The sequence below is a fragment of the Crassostrea angulata genome, chromosome 4 (assembly GCF_025612915.1).
Source record: "Crassostrea angulata isolate pt1a10 chromosome 4, ASM2561291v2, whole genome shotgun sequence".
Classification (NCBI taxonomy): domain Eukaryota; kingdom Metazoa; phylum Mollusca; class Bivalvia; order Ostreida; family Ostreidae; genus Magallana; species Magallana angulata.
Window position 1 is genome coordinate 31,562,680 of NC_069114.1, and position 15,330 is coordinate 31,578,009.

Here is a 15,330-nt window from a genome sequence, read left to right on the forward strand (position 1 = left end):
ATTTTTTTTTGGTGTATATATAATTATATCAGTTTAATGGTATAAAGTAGATGAGAAAGAAGAATAAAAGTTTGTCGTAATATATACATACATGTATTCTTTTCCTTACATAAGCTATGTCGTGTATAATTATACATACAATTATACAATCATTGAATGAGATTGATCATTTAAGATACTAGTCTATGTAAATGTGACTGTGAAATCTAAAACTTGAGTGCTGATATACACAATATGATCACAAATTACAGTGAGAGAAAATCTGTAATATACATAACAGGCTACATGATTGTGATGGAGAAATCAAAAATATTTTCCCGAGAAAAATTATATTGTTACTGTCCTGAAAGAATAATTTTGCATTCATGCAATAAATCCTTTATTCTACTGAAACAATATACGACTATACTAAAAACCTATGATAATCAATCTTAAAAGTTCCATTCCTTTTTTTTTCGCTGTAGGTCAGGCGAATAACAATCATTATCTCTCATTAGCACGTATAACGTTCTAGATTACCAAAACTCTTTCTATGCTTTTGCTTTCTTTGTCATCAAATATGACCAGTTATTTGTGTCCCACCCCGACCAAGACCTTCAGACTATTTTCATTATGGTAATGACATGCAGACAAATTACTATGCACAAATGTCCCAATATAAAGTTGTAAAAATGATTTAATCCAATAAGTATTCTTTTAAAGGAAAATTAGGTTTTACTTTTCCAACAGGAGTTAGTGCTGATGGTTTCATCAATGAGCACATAGCAAGTTCTGGGTTGTCAATCTCTTCTTCGTTTGTTATAAAGTCTTGTAAATAAAATAGAATGAAAGTTCCTTAAAACTTAACAGGCAGTTGTTTATAAATTCAGACAATTCTTGCACATATTTTCATATAGAATATTGCACAATTCTTCCTGTTTGAAGCGAATTAACACTAAAACCACTGACAAATGCAGGTTTTGTATGGAAAATATAGACACACTATTACATATTTTTGTGTATTGAATTGTAGACTTTATTGAGTGACTTTAGTCTTCACGTATGCAGAAAAATTTCTGAAAAGGAGGATTAAAAGTTACTAATTTTATCATTTTATATGCCTTGAAATACAAATTATCTGCTTGATGCAAATTAAATTACCAAGTATTGCTGGATTACTTCAGCATCTTTAAAACATACATTGTATTTTGTCTTGTATTATTTTCTATATAAAACGCCACGTCCTTACATCAGAAACAGCGACCAACAATTTCACAATTGGAGGAGACACCAGTGCAGTTTGTCTGCACAGGAGTTTATATTAAAATTAAAAAACTCATTGCTTTTTCGTAACAAATCGTGCATGCATCAATCTCAGGATAATGTTTTTGAAAGATATTTGCTGGTTTCTTCTTTTTAATACGTATCGTTATTTAAAAATGCAATTTAAAAAATTTGAATTTTCATATAGAAAGAAAAAAAAGTTTTATCCTAAATGTATTTCATTGCTTAAAGGAATTCAAATTTGATATGTTAGTATTTTTTCTATTTCAAAAACCATTAACATCACACAACAAGATCTAACGGACGAGCTTACTTGCGAAACAAACAATACAAAAATATTAATTCTGACACAATTCAAATTGTGCCTATTGTAACATCACAAAAAATATATAGAATATCTTTCTTTTTTATTGAGATAATGTCAAAAGTGTGTGCCATAATTTGAACACCGTTTTTAATTATATTGTAAAGTGGACACCTGTTGTAATTGTTGTTTTTTTTTGGGGGGGGGGGTGTTGAAAAAAAAATTAAACTTGTTTATTATACAAGTATTTCTTATTGACCTTTTAAGATTTATAAATTCATAATTAACTGGATGAAAAATGAAAATTATTAAGGTAATTATCCATACGTCACAAAACAACGTCTGACGTAATTCACGCGTTATTACGTTTTTTCCGTGCCCGATCTAATCGAAACCTAACGCTACGGTATACATGTGTTTCAAAACAAAAAAATCAAGCTGATCTAGAAATTAATTCAAAACAAATCTATTAAAAATCCTGAAAACTGCAATCAATTAGCCTATTACTCAGCGAAATGAAAATTTGACTGGGTTGTGTCGATTGAGTACTCGTTTTGAAAATATAGACCGCTTACTTTTGTCCTGCATAAACATCAATTCATTACAAGGCTGAACTTAATCCAATTCTTTGAACATTTAAGGTAATGGTCCATACCCCACTAGATAAATAAAATGCGTACAGAATTTTTTCATATTTTTCAAACATGTATCTGAGGATATCTTCTCATCAAATTTTACCCTGTTGGGTGGTCCATCGGTATTATAAGAGCTAGGGTCGTTGCTAAAAATAGAACCGATTGCAGAAAATGGCGCTTTTTCATACATAGAGAATATAAGCCTAAGCCTGAAATTTGAATTTCACAAAATCATTTTTTGACTTATATCCTATGTAAAATAAAGGAATTATTATTTTAAATCAAAAATGTTTACGTTACACTTGCTTATTTATCAAAAAAAAGTAAATCCGCATACAAATGAGATAAAATGAAATAAATTTTCAAAGAGAATTTAAGCTCTTATAATTTTATTTACGTACAGAATTCTCTAAAATTTTGATATTTTTTAAACCTTAACGCCCTTAATCAACTGGAAATAAATTTACCCAATTTTTATTCACCTTCGTATATGGAATGTTGCTTTCAATAAACATAGAGATATAAAAAAAAAATGGACCACTTTTTCCATAGTTTTCTGAATACATGGTAATTGCACCAAACCTTTTATTTTACTGTATGATAAAATACTTTAAAGATGCTTTATAATATTGAGGTTATCTGACTAAGCCCTTGTAATGTTATAGACTTCATTTTTTGGAATGGCTGTTTTGCCGAATGCAATTTTTACGGGTTTGTGGTACCGTTTTTCGTACGGTTATAAGAATAATAAAACTTTAATTTTATAATTAATTTTAAAATACAAAAATTGAACTATGTGATTAAATTACGAGGGTTGATCCAAAAGTAATGTCACAGATGCTGTAAAATCGTGAAAAATCCGCGTAAAGTGACAAAAACTTGTGCTTTGAGATATCTGCCTAATTCAATTCAGTTCTGAAAATTTTAATGCAAAATGATAAATATTTCTGAAGATGAAATATTTTGTTGAGCGTGAAGCAAGGATAGTCGCTGCACGCTAGCGATGTCATTCCTAGATCTTTGGCTTTCTGATAGAATTTCATAATTTAGTACATGACATATGCTTTTATTAGATATCGGAACCACGTTTAGGGTACCCTGTTCACTCGCTCTTAATTTTAGGTTGACATGTCAATTCCAGTACCATTTCTAGTGATTTCTACATGCAGGCACGTAGCATCGTTTTTGAAAGTGGGGGGGGGGGGGGCAGACCCATCGAAAAAATCTTGACAAGCAAAAAAAAAAAAAAAAAAAAAAAAAAAAAAAAAAAAAAAAGGCAATTTAAAGTTTCCAAAAATCTTCAAAATCCTAATCCGTAGGGAGGGGGGGGGGGGGAGTAAACTATACTTCCAAAAAAAATTCTTACCTACCAAAATTTTTTTCCTTCCAAATCATCAAATACCTAATCCGTGGGGGGGGGGGGGGGGGGGGGTAACTTCAATTTGACTCCTCATTTCATTATTTTCATATCAATTTTTTACTTGCTTAAAAAAAAAGTGGGGGGGCCAACTCCATTATATATCATTTTTTTATATGTCAATTTTAAAAAATTTATTGCTTCAAGAAAAAGTGGGGGGGGGGGGCCAGGCCCCCCCCCCGGCCCCCCCTGATGCTACGTGCCTGACATGTACATGTATTCATCGAGGCAAAAAAAGTATCTTATCACTATTCACATGTCCAGTCTTTTTATTCCTTGATCTAAAGACAAAAGGCATTGCGTAGATATCCGAAATGGACGGTAACGTTCCTTAGTTCTTTAAAACAGTTAGAAAAAGTCTACGTTATATGTTTCAAAATATTGTGTTGTTTGGTTCTTTTTCAAATTTTGAAGCATACAATTTATAAATAAATACAAACCTTAAACAGACGTAAATTTATGACGCGGCGATGTCACATCTATATATCGTGCTATAAACATCAATATCTTGTTAAGTGTTCAACGAAATTTAATCAAAATTTTAGGCCTACTTCAAATTAGAATATTGATAAGGAAAGTTTGATGTTTCATTTTATACAATACAGCGCCAGTGTGAAACGCAATACATAGTGTGACATTACTTTTGGATCAACCCTTGTATAAAGGGGTTGACGGACAACAGATAATGATAAAATTATGTGAAGTTAGGTATCTATCATGATCCAACGGAAGACCTTATTGTTATTGCTTTGTTTCTTTTTCCCTATTCTTCTATATTATTATTTTTTTTTCTTACAAATTTTGTGCATGCGAGATCTCGAAAACTACTCAATTGATTTTCATAAAACTTTCAGATCTTATAGATGATGATATGAACCGTATTGCAAATTTTTTTTTATTGATGATGTCACTTCCGGTTTTGAGATATAGTCCTTTTATCGATTTTCAGAGTGGTATTTTGTCGGCAGTACTCCTCTTAAACTATAGCAGATATAAACTTGAAATTTTCAGCGATGGTAGACGGAAGACTGAAAATGTGTATGAAGGTTTAAAATCATTTCGATCGCAAAAAGCGTCGAAGCTCGCCTGGACCCGAAAATTGAGATTAAACAAACGTCATAATTTTTTTTTTTTTTTTTTTTTTTTTTTTTTTTTTTTTATTGAGTTTTTCACTTTCACAACATATATACATACATACATGACTTATCTTGTACATGTATTTATATAAATTTCTTGAAAAGCTTCTAAGTATATGATTATTCTATATTATACAGTTCTTATGTAGTGAAAGTAAATTTTGAGAGAGAGAGAGAGAGAGAGAGAGAGAGAGAGAGAGAGAGAGAGTAAATGAATGGGAGAGAGCAAGGAAAAGGTTTGGGGCATTGTTCATATATGAATATAAAACTTAAACCATAATCATGTGATAGATCCCTGTTCTACAGGGATACTTAAGGGAGGAAAAAAGGATAAAACACGAAAAAAGGACATCACAGTTCAAAACAAGATTGAGATGAGACACATAAAGAGACAATTTAACTATATATAGTACAGTGCTATAGCTTATCACATATATTTTGCCAATGGCTTTCATACTCCTTATATCTACAATTTTTCATTAGCATATATTTTTCAGTCAAGAGCCTTTCTATTACAACATTTTTTAATCCATGTATATTTGGATTTGTATTACTTTTGTATTTACAAGAAAAAATATATTGCTTCACAATAAGAACCAACAAGTTAAAAAATCTATAAATATCTCTATTTTTATATTTTCCAAAGAGAACTGATTGTTTATCAAATGTTATTAACAGATCAAACTGTCGCAAAATCCAGTCTTCAACAGCAGACCATAATTCTTTTACAATAGTACATTCATAGAATAAATGTCCAATACTCTCTTCATCTCTTTTACAGAAAGTACATACAGGAGACTCTGCTTTTTTTATTTTGAAAAGATATTTATTTGTCGGAACAATCCTATGAAGAATTTGGAACTGTAACCAATGTAGTTTTGATTCATGTGTAGATTTAAAGGGGAGTTCAAAAATTTTGTGCCAGGTTTCTTGTGCATAGTTATGACCATTTTCTCTCCATTTTGGTATAGATGTACATGTTTCTCTCTTTTTATCTAATAATAAGTTGTACATAAGTTTGCAGCCTTTACGGTTATTATTAAAAATTAGGATATGATTAGGGATAACAGGTCCATATTCTTTTATTATTTGTAAGTTTGGTATGTTTAAATCTTGTGTATTTAGTCTGGTCCTTACAGCAGTTCTTAAACTTGCATATTCAATAAAGTTTGTCATTGGATTTATTTGTTTCAATTTTTCAAAGCTTATAAAAGTTCCATTAATATTAAGTAAATCACTAATAAAAATAAATCTTGTATTGGCAAAGCTTTTAAAAAATACTGATTTATTGTCTACTGTGATTTTCGGATTGTACCATATATTATCATTTATAACCTGGGGTTTACTTATTAATACATTTTGCTCCTGTATTTTTAACCAGCTAATGAACACCTCTTTCCAGAATGAATTTCCCAAAGTTTTACATAAACTATATGAATAATCTGTGCCATTCCTCCATATTTCTGGGATTTTAATTTTCAGAATGGATTCTAGAAGCTTTACCCATTTTGTATCAGCCCTAATAAGTCTTTTTATCCAAGTGGATTTGAGTGCGGTAATAAAATCCCTATAATCAATCATTTTGAGACCTCCATGGCAGTAATCTTGTACAATTATACTCTTCTTTACTCTATGCACTTTACCACCCCATAAAAATTGAAAAATATCATTTTCGAAGTTTTTCAAGTAATCAGTACTTGGGTTGGGTAATGTTAGTATTAAATTATTTAATTTTGGTATTAATAATGTCTTAATGACTGTGATTCGCCCAATAGGGGTTAATTTTCTTGATTTCCATTGATTTATTAATTTTCTTATTTCTGAGAGTTTTGGTAAGTAGTTTAAATCTTCCATTTCATCTAGTGTTACTGAGAATTTAATACCTAGGAGCTCAAATGTTAAATTGTCCCAACTCAGTTTCCATCGTGAGTGATGAAATACATCTCTTGAAAATTTTTTACTACCGATCCAAACCATTTTTGTTTTTGTGAAATTTATTTTTAAGCCTGAAACCTGTGCGAAAGAGTCTAAAACCCTGAGGATGCCATCATATGATTGAGGTGTACCATCCATTATTATTGAGGTGTCGTCTGCGTATTGAGTTAATTTGTATTCTTCCCCATCTATGATTATGCCTTTAATATCTTTATCGTTTCTTATTAGTATTCCTAAAATTTCAGCACAAAGTAAAAATAGGTATGGCGATATTGGGTCCCCTTGTCTACAGCCTCTTTCCGGGTAAAAATATTCTGAAATTACACCGTTTTGAATTACACAAGCTTTTATTCCATTATAAAAGGTTTTAATCCAATTTTTAAAGGAGGGTCCAAAATTAAAAAGATCTAGTGCTTTCGAGATAAAACTCCATGAGATAGTGTCAAAAGCTTTTTCAAAGTCAATTAACATTAATAGGCCTGGTATATCATTTTGTTCTGTATAGTACATGAGGTCATAAATAAGTCTTATATTTTCCCCAATAAATCTTCCTTTTAGAAATCCAGTCTGGTCCTTATTTATCAGTTTATCTAGAACTGTTTTCATACGTTCAGCTATACTTCCTGATGCTAACTTGTAAATTACATTTAATAAAGTTATAGGGCGCCAATTTTTCAAAAACTTTTTAGGTTTTCCTGCCTTTGGAATGCACGTTATTACACCAAGTTTATTAATTTCTGAAAAACTTCCTATTTCAAAGGATTGATTTATTGCTCTTGTAATGAATGAACCTAAGTCTTTCCAAAAAAATTTAAAAAACTCACTTGTGAAACCATCTGGGCCAGGACTTTTGTCATTTTTTGTTTTTTTAAGGAAATTCAGTACCTCTGTATTCGTTAAAGGACCTTCAAGGGTGTTTAATTCTTCATTATTAAGTTTAGGGCTATTTATTGTTTTCAACTTATCATAAAAACTATATTCATCTATGATTTCTCTTTTCTTATACAGCTTTTCATAAAAGGCTTTTGTTTCTTTTAATATTTCTGTTTGATCAAGAATGAATGACCCATCTTCTTTTTCTATATTTAGAATTTGTTTGTTAATAAAGTTCCGAGTCTCAAGATTAATAAAATATCTAGTAGGCTTTTCCCCCTCATCAATCCATTTAGACTTTGACCTTATACAATGACCTTTTAATCTATTTTTTCTTATGTTAAGTAACTCATCTTGTTTGTCTGAAAGTGAATTTAAAGAGTTTTCTGTTAGATTCTGCTCTAAAGAAACAATATCTTTTTCTAGTTTTTTTTCTCTTTCATTTAATTTTTTTTTCTTATAGGCAGAATATGAGATGGATTTGCCTCTTATTTCAGCAAGCAGAATGTCCAAAAAAAGTTGATCATCAATAATGAGTTGTATCTCGTCATTTCTAATATTTTCTAAGTTTTCTAAGTTGTATATGGGGCAAACATATTGACTTTTGACTTCCCTAATTATTTTTTTAATAGAATTAATATATGTCATATCAACTAAAAGGGAATTATTAAATTTCCAGAAGCCTTTCCCGTTTATAAATTCATTTATTTTCTATTCTAAAATCACAGGAGAATGGTCTGATCGATAACTATTTTCATATTTAATTTGTGGTACTCGGTTTGTAAGTGTTTCAGATATTAGGAAAAAATCTAATCTAGCTTGTTTTATGGGGTTTTTTCTCCTCCATGTATATCTCTTTAGATTTGGATTAGTTTCCCTAAATATGTCTACCAGATTAAATGTATCTATTAATTTCAATACTTCCATTCTAGCTTTTGGGTTGTTCAAGTGCTTATAGTTCATAGAATCTGAATCTTTATTCATTACTAGATTAAAATCACCCCCCATTATAATATGCTGGGTATTTAGACACGAGTCAATTTTATCTATTATTTCCGAATAAAAATTGGGTGTATCTAAATTTGGACCATATATATTTACTAGTAAAAGGTTCATATTTTCAATAGTGGTATCTAGTATCAGATAATTACCACTGTCGTCTTTATGTACATTGTGTACCTTATATTCAAAATTATTATTTAAAAGAATTGCTACCCCTCTTGAATTTGTTTAATAACTATTAAAAAAAGCTTTAGATCCCCATTGTGATTGTATTAATATTTCCTCTTTTTCGTTAAAATGCGTATCTTGTAAAAAATAAATATTGTAGTTTTTCATTCTAAGATTTTTGAACACATCTTTTCTCTTATTGAAATCATTGAGCAGTTTAAAGTTAATACTTTTAACTTATTTTCCTCAAGATCCTTGTTGTCCATTGGATTTAACTATAATCATTGCCCCAGTGTGGAAGAAGAGAAGAAAGATATCAACTAATAAAAAGTAATATGGAAAAAAAAGTGCAGGCATGTCTTGGTGAAATTGGCGTCGAGATTAACCCCCCAAAAACCACTGTATTGATCATAGTAATCAATTTGAAATAAAAGTATCGTTATATAACAACTAGATTCAGTTCGGGTGTAGGTGATGCCATAGGCACGCTCATATGTCTAAAATAAAAAAGATATATTATTTAATTTGCTGTATGATCCCTTTTTAAAAGTGCTTCTTTCGTGTATAGCTTAACTCGGGATATTTACAACAGTAAATTGAATTTTCTTGGGTAAGATACAGGACAACGAGAACATTAAAGAGAGTACGTTTAGCCCCCTACTGTGTTTTGTGGGGAAAAAAAGACAAGAAATAAGGAAACATTACTACCTTCTACAGAAACCATTTCCATGAATATTCGTAACCGGATATAAACACATGGTACGTAACATCAAAACTCAATGCTCCAGCGTAGTGGATAAATAAATTCCGGAATACTGTATAACTTATTCAAAATAAATAAAGTAAAAAAGATGAACTGGTTTACAAAAAGATCATTAATAACAAATTAGGGGAAAAAAAATAATAAAAAAAAAAAATAAAACAATATTATGATTGAAATATTCGTGCACCGTATATCGAAAAAAAAGCCGAACTTTTCGGGCACATAGTAGACACGAAGTACATATACTGATGAACCCAGGAATTGTAAATCTCAGTAGGTTCGGTAAAGACGAAAAATTTGGGTGATATATAAAATAAATATATAAATAAATAAATTTATGAAAAAAAAAAAAACCAAAAAACAAAGCTCATGAGAAAAAAGGAACACATATGAGGTACTTCACATTTCATATATAGAAAAAGGCTTAAGTTTCCGTGCACTTAGTAATTACCTACATCTTCATAAACAGATACAACATTATAGCGTTTTTAAGAAAAATTAACCGTTTAACTGGGAATGGTTTAACACAAAAACAGTGAGCATGTCACGTTCTGGTTTATATTCAGCCTTTGTTGAGCAAGTTTTTCACAGCACTGAGTCCAACATCGCATATGTGGGTGAAACGACGAGGTCCCAGTTTGTTTCCACTGTACCATCTCGATACGACAACTAGCGCGTTTTTTATTTCGTTATCGACCAGTGTTCGTAATAGTTGTCTACCTCCTCCATGCTCCCCATCATCGTTCGAACCTTCGTGGATCGCGCCGTCTTGTCCTTCGAATCGGTAGGCGTACACGTTATGGGTAGCACTCGGTACTCCTTCCAGTCTCATGACTTCGACCAATGATCGTCTGACCTGTTTGTACGATGTGGCGTCGGTGGCGTGACCGGTGAAGCGGTTCCCGTTATCTTCTACAGAGTTACCAGCACTGAACACGGTTTTTACCTCTTCCCCTGAAATAACTTCATCGGCGGTGGGTCTGGGTCCAAGTTTGTCCCTATATACCGAGTTACTCTTGGTGAATACTAATTTGTCTCCTTTTATTCTGGTGTCTATGTTGCGCTCTGCATACTTTTGCTGTATATTGTAAAGCTGTTTCCTTTTTTCGCGCATTTCTTCAGGAAGTTGCTGTGCAACGCGGATACTTGATTTGTTTTCCTTCAGAACTTTTATGTTTTTCATAACTGTATCTTTACTTTGTTTGTCGGCAAACTGGATAAGTATAGGTCTAGGGAATTTTCTGCGGGAATCAAAGCTTCCCATTCTGTGCAGTTTCTCGATGCGCAGATTATTTACCACCGTTTCGTCTATTCCCATATCTTGTATAAATACATTTTTCAAAATCAATGGTAATTTCTCAGGATTTGTCTTTTCGGGAGCCTTTTCTTCTACACCGTTAACTATAACATTGTTTTCCATCGATCGTGATTGTAGTTCTAGAATCTTTGGGTATTTACTTGGGATTCTAGTCGAACGACATAGTCTCTTAACATTGCCATCTCTCGTTCCATTTTTTTTTGTTTTTGGTCAACCTCTGTAATTGTGTATAAAGTGTCATTTGCTTGTTCTTGTACACACTCTAATCTGTCATTTATTCCATCTTTCGATCTTATTTCTTTCGTTATTTCATCTATGTGTCGTCCTTGGCTATCTAATCGTAACATAAAATTAGCTAAGGTATTTTGAATGTTAGCGATGCCATTCATAATGTCCCTGATCTGAAAATCGTGTACTTTCTCGTGTTCCCCTTTTGACTCACTGGAATTTTCACCTGTTTCCATTGTATCAAGAGGACGTTTCTTTGTCTCAGGCATTTAAAGCATTGGGCGCTTAACGTGTACACTAGTAAGTTACAAAGTTGTATGGATGAGTTATGTTCACTGTTGTTTACCGTTGTACTGACCAAGCGCACTGAACTCAGGACTCAGGATTTAGAATATCATCAATCAGATTTATGAAATAACGACAATTTGTCCACAAACCACTATCAAAGTGTACTTACATATGTTTAGCTATGATTTTTCACACTAAGTCCATTGTATTCTGTATTTTTGGTAGAATCTCTCTGCCAGAAAAAATCACTGCCCTACATGTTCACGCATGCGCACTAATCTTTTTCTGGTTTTCTTTAATTATCTCTTTTCTGAAAAATATTTTGTTAAGACATGTAATGTAAAAAAGTTTCTATTTACAGGACCTTTTCTTTGAAATCAAGAAAAAGGGGCTGGTCCCTCAAATAAGGGGAGGAAAGGGCTCTAAAGTCTCTAATCTGTAGCCCTTTTCTGAGAGATATTTTGTGAAATGTTATAGAAGCAAATATGTTTATCTCACAGTTATGCATCCAAGCAATGTAATGATTTTGTCAGGTATTACGTAATTAAGGGTTTTTATGGGCCAAAAGTCCAAAATTTCGATCTCCCATATCTCAGAGGAAAAGTTGTTCAAATTAATGTTCTTAACAATATGCAACCTTCAAAATTTCGTTAAACGGCCCTTATAAGGAGATAAAGGATCGGCCCCTTAAACCTTCTTTCTCATATATCTCCAAAATGGTAACGAATTTCTATACACTTGTTGAACAAAATTTGTTTAGAATTAAATGACCTTTCATTTAATATGTAGAAAAATGGGCTGGCCCCTCAAATAAGGGGACCAAAGGGCTCTAAAGGCCTCTATAAGGAGATAAGGGATCGGCCCCTAAAACCTTCTTTCTCATATATCTCCAGAACGCTAACGAATTTTTAAACACTTGTTGTTGACAAAATGTTTTCAGAATTAAATGTCCTTTCATTTGATTCCAAGAAAAAGGGGCTGTCCCCCTTAATTAGGGGATCAAAGGGCTCTAAATTTTTTTATCTATAGCCCTTTAATGAGAGCCATTTTGTGAAAGGTTATGAATGCTAGATTAGGTATAATACGTTTCTATATCCTTACAATATAATGATTTTCTCTTGCGTTACTCAATTTGGGTTTTTAGGGACCAGATGTAAACAAAATTAATCTTTTCAATCTTTATTGGAAGAAATTCAAGCATGTAAAAAAGCAATGTAATAGAACTTATAAAAAGCGTTGCAATAAAGCATTAGTACCTCACTCCTTTTTCCATATCATGTTTTGTTGTCGAAAATCAAAGTAGATGATGTCATATTTTCTTCTAAAAATCGGACGGAAGACCTCCTCGTTGCTCGCAACGAGATCGTGTCTAGTTTGATTCTATTTTTCGATTTTAACAGTATAAAAAATTTTCATAGAGACTGAATGCATGTTAAAATGGGTTTAAAAAACCAAGTTTTTTTTAAGTTTCAATTTGTTCACTGCGGTGACTGAAAGTTACAAAATCAGATAAGAATATGGTAAAAGTATTCAACCAAATCACCCCTACCCTATAAATACATCGGGTGTGACAGCAATTGTCATTCTGAATCCGATTCTCAGCAATGTCTGTTCTGATTTTCGCCTTATTCGTAGCTGGTGCTCTGGCTCAGATGGAGTTTCTCAGTGTAAGTTTAAATAACGCTACTTCCATTTTTCAGATGTTTATACCGATTTGCAATTGGTTAATTCTATTTTAACGAAAATGCTTAACTTTGTTAATTTCTTGTTTATTAGGAACTCAATGCTCGAAGGCGCAACGTCAGCCCATCTGCTACTAACATGCTAAAATTGGTAATCTTTTTTACCATAGCGTACTGTCTAATTGATTGATAATGAGGTCCTCTTGTGAAAAAGAAATTGAGCTAAATTTAAAGCAACAGTGATTATGCACATGCGCGCAATATTCACATTTTATGTCTATGATTATCCGATGATGCTTAAAATTTGTCTATTTTAGAAATGGAGCGCCGAACTGGCTGGCTATGCCAGGACTCATGCAGAGACATGTGTATTTGGCCACAATATACCAACATCGCCAAATTTTTCTTGGGTTGGACAAACAATTGCCTACCATTCAAGTAATGTTTCTGTTTTTGAGTTTCTATTCATCTTTACATTTTTCATATTATACAATGAAGAAAAGGTACCTGTTTGGGGTGGTAACAGTTGAAATTGACACCCTGGGAGAAAAATATTGTCGACCGATTCGAAGTGGAGGTTGACAATGGTTTTCGAGCGTTGTTGATTTCAACTGTTCCCATCCCAAACAGGCACCAATTATTTTATTATACTGAATGTCTTAGTTTTTTAAGAAAACTTTACTGCTTTAATATATAAACGACTTGAATGCTACGGCGAAACGTACGCGCATAATATACGCGCATGTATCAATCCGTTGGTTGTGTTACCCGTTGACAAGTGTGTTGCTAACGCTGAGGGAGCGGATTATCAACTGCGTCTTAACCAATCAGATTTCAGTATTCCTATATATAAAGTGAATTATAATTGTGACATGGAATTATGCTGATATCCAAAAAGTGTTTGTCGACTTAAATTTCAGTATGCTTCACAAAATAACTGAAATCATTCAACTTTATAAGTCTGAATACAAAATGGTAAATAAATTTTGTAGACCCTGTTTCTGCTGGAGAAACCGTTGACTTATGGAACAGTGAAAAAAGTGACTACAATTTCGATTCCAACACTTGCAACACAAATGTGCATTCTTGCCTTAATTATAAACAGGTATAGTTAATAGCCGAGAATCAAAACCCCAAATTATTTCTAGATCAAGAGCATTTCGATTTTCAGTCCCTTTTAATGCATGGATGATGCTTTGTGCAATACATATATGTGATAAAGATTACAGATAATATTTTATTTAAACTTCTGCTAGGTCAATTGGGCTAACACGGAATATATCGGATGTGCAACAGTTCAATGTCCAGGATTTTCCCACCGCGTGTGCAACTACGGGGAAGGGTACTGTTAAAATGCATCATGAGTATCTTTTTTAATCTTTCTTGTAATCGTAGAGGCCGATAAAGATTACATAATTGGTTCTGCAAAACTTATGCTGTGAGAAATGAAATAACAAGCTTTTAAGATTACTCGTGCAGTTTATGGTTTAATTTGAAAACAGTTTATCACAAACTTTGAGTTATATTTTCCTTTTTATGAACGTTAAGTGACAGTTTTAACTATTGTCATTTGCTCTTTATATTATACTAATATGCATTAACTCATTATTTTTTTTCTCAAAGGGGCAACATCAATAATGCAAGACCATACAAGAAAGGGGCATCCTGCAGCCAGTGCCCATTAGGGTTCTCTTGTAACAATAACCTCTGTGTATAAAAAGGTTATTCTATCTATCTATCTATCTATCTATTTATCTATCTATCTATCCATCCGTTTGTCTGTCTGTCTCTATCCATCTGTCTGTCTTTTCGTCCGTTCGTCTGTCTGTCGAGCAATGTATTTATGTCCACATAATGTCAAAATTTGTCTTTTGCAGTTGTCCTGATGGAATTGAGTTTCTTTTATCAGCTGAAATGTACTTCATCTTTTTGATTAAAATCGGCATTTTTGAAAATACATTTGTTTTTGTGGTTTTCTTTGTGTGAGAAAGTTTAAAAAAGATCATTTATAAAACCGTAATATTATATATATATATATATATATATATATATATATATATATATATATATATATATATATATATATATATATATATATATATCTATCTATCTATCTATCTATCTATCTATCTATCTATCTATCTATCTCTGTGTGTGTGTCAAAATTTCTAACACCTCACTTTTTATATACTATGCCAGTAAATCAAACATCAGTTTTAAAGTCGTTGCAACAATCGTTTGTTGTATGTTCAACTGTTAATTTAAAAAAGGTTTAAATTGGACAGTAATTACTTGACCAGTTCTCTACCTTTAACTGC

The 15,330-nt window shown here is 32.0% G+C and overlaps 1 protein-coding gene and 1 pseudogene across 1 annotated transcript; one reads left to right on the forward strand and one right to left on the reverse strand.

Annotated features, from left to right (window-relative positions):
* Nucleotides 1–10,058: 10,058 nt before the first annotated feature.
* LOC128182220 (uncharacterized) lies at nucleotides 10,059–11,494 on the reverse strand (annotated as a pseudogene).
* A 1,440-nt stretch (nucleotides 11,495–12,934) lies between these two features.
* LOC128180046 (peptidase inhibitor 16-like) lies at nucleotides 12,935–14,729 on the forward strand. The gene is made up of 6 exons (XM_052847838.1): nucleotides 12,935–12,997; nucleotides 13,107–13,163; nucleotides 13,330–13,450; nucleotides 14,005–14,117; nucleotides 14,269–14,354; nucleotides 14,636–14,729. The coding sequence occupies exons 1-6, from the start codon at nucleotides 12,935–12,937 to the stop codon at nucleotides 14,727–14,729; spliced, it is 534 nt and encodes a 177-aa protein (XP_052703798.1).
* The last annotated feature ends 601 nt before the right edge of the window (nucleotides 14,730–15,330 follow it).

What these genes read in the sequence shown, in the direction of transcription:
- LOC128180046 (XM_052847838.1), top strand. Translation starts at nt 12,935, where the DNA reads ATGTCTGTTCTGATTTTCGCCTTATTCGTAGCTGGTGCTCTGGCTCAG. An exon ending in AACAATTGCCTACCATTCAA is followed by an intron (nt 13,451 to 14,004) that starts GTAATGTTTCTG and finishes TAAATTTTGTAG; the next exon opens with ACCCTGTTTCTGCTGGAGAA. An exon ending in GTGTGCAACTACGGGGAAGG is followed by an intron (nt 14,355 to 14,635) that starts GTACTGTTAAAA and finishes TTTTTCTCAAAG; the next exon opens with GGGCAACATCAATAATGCAA.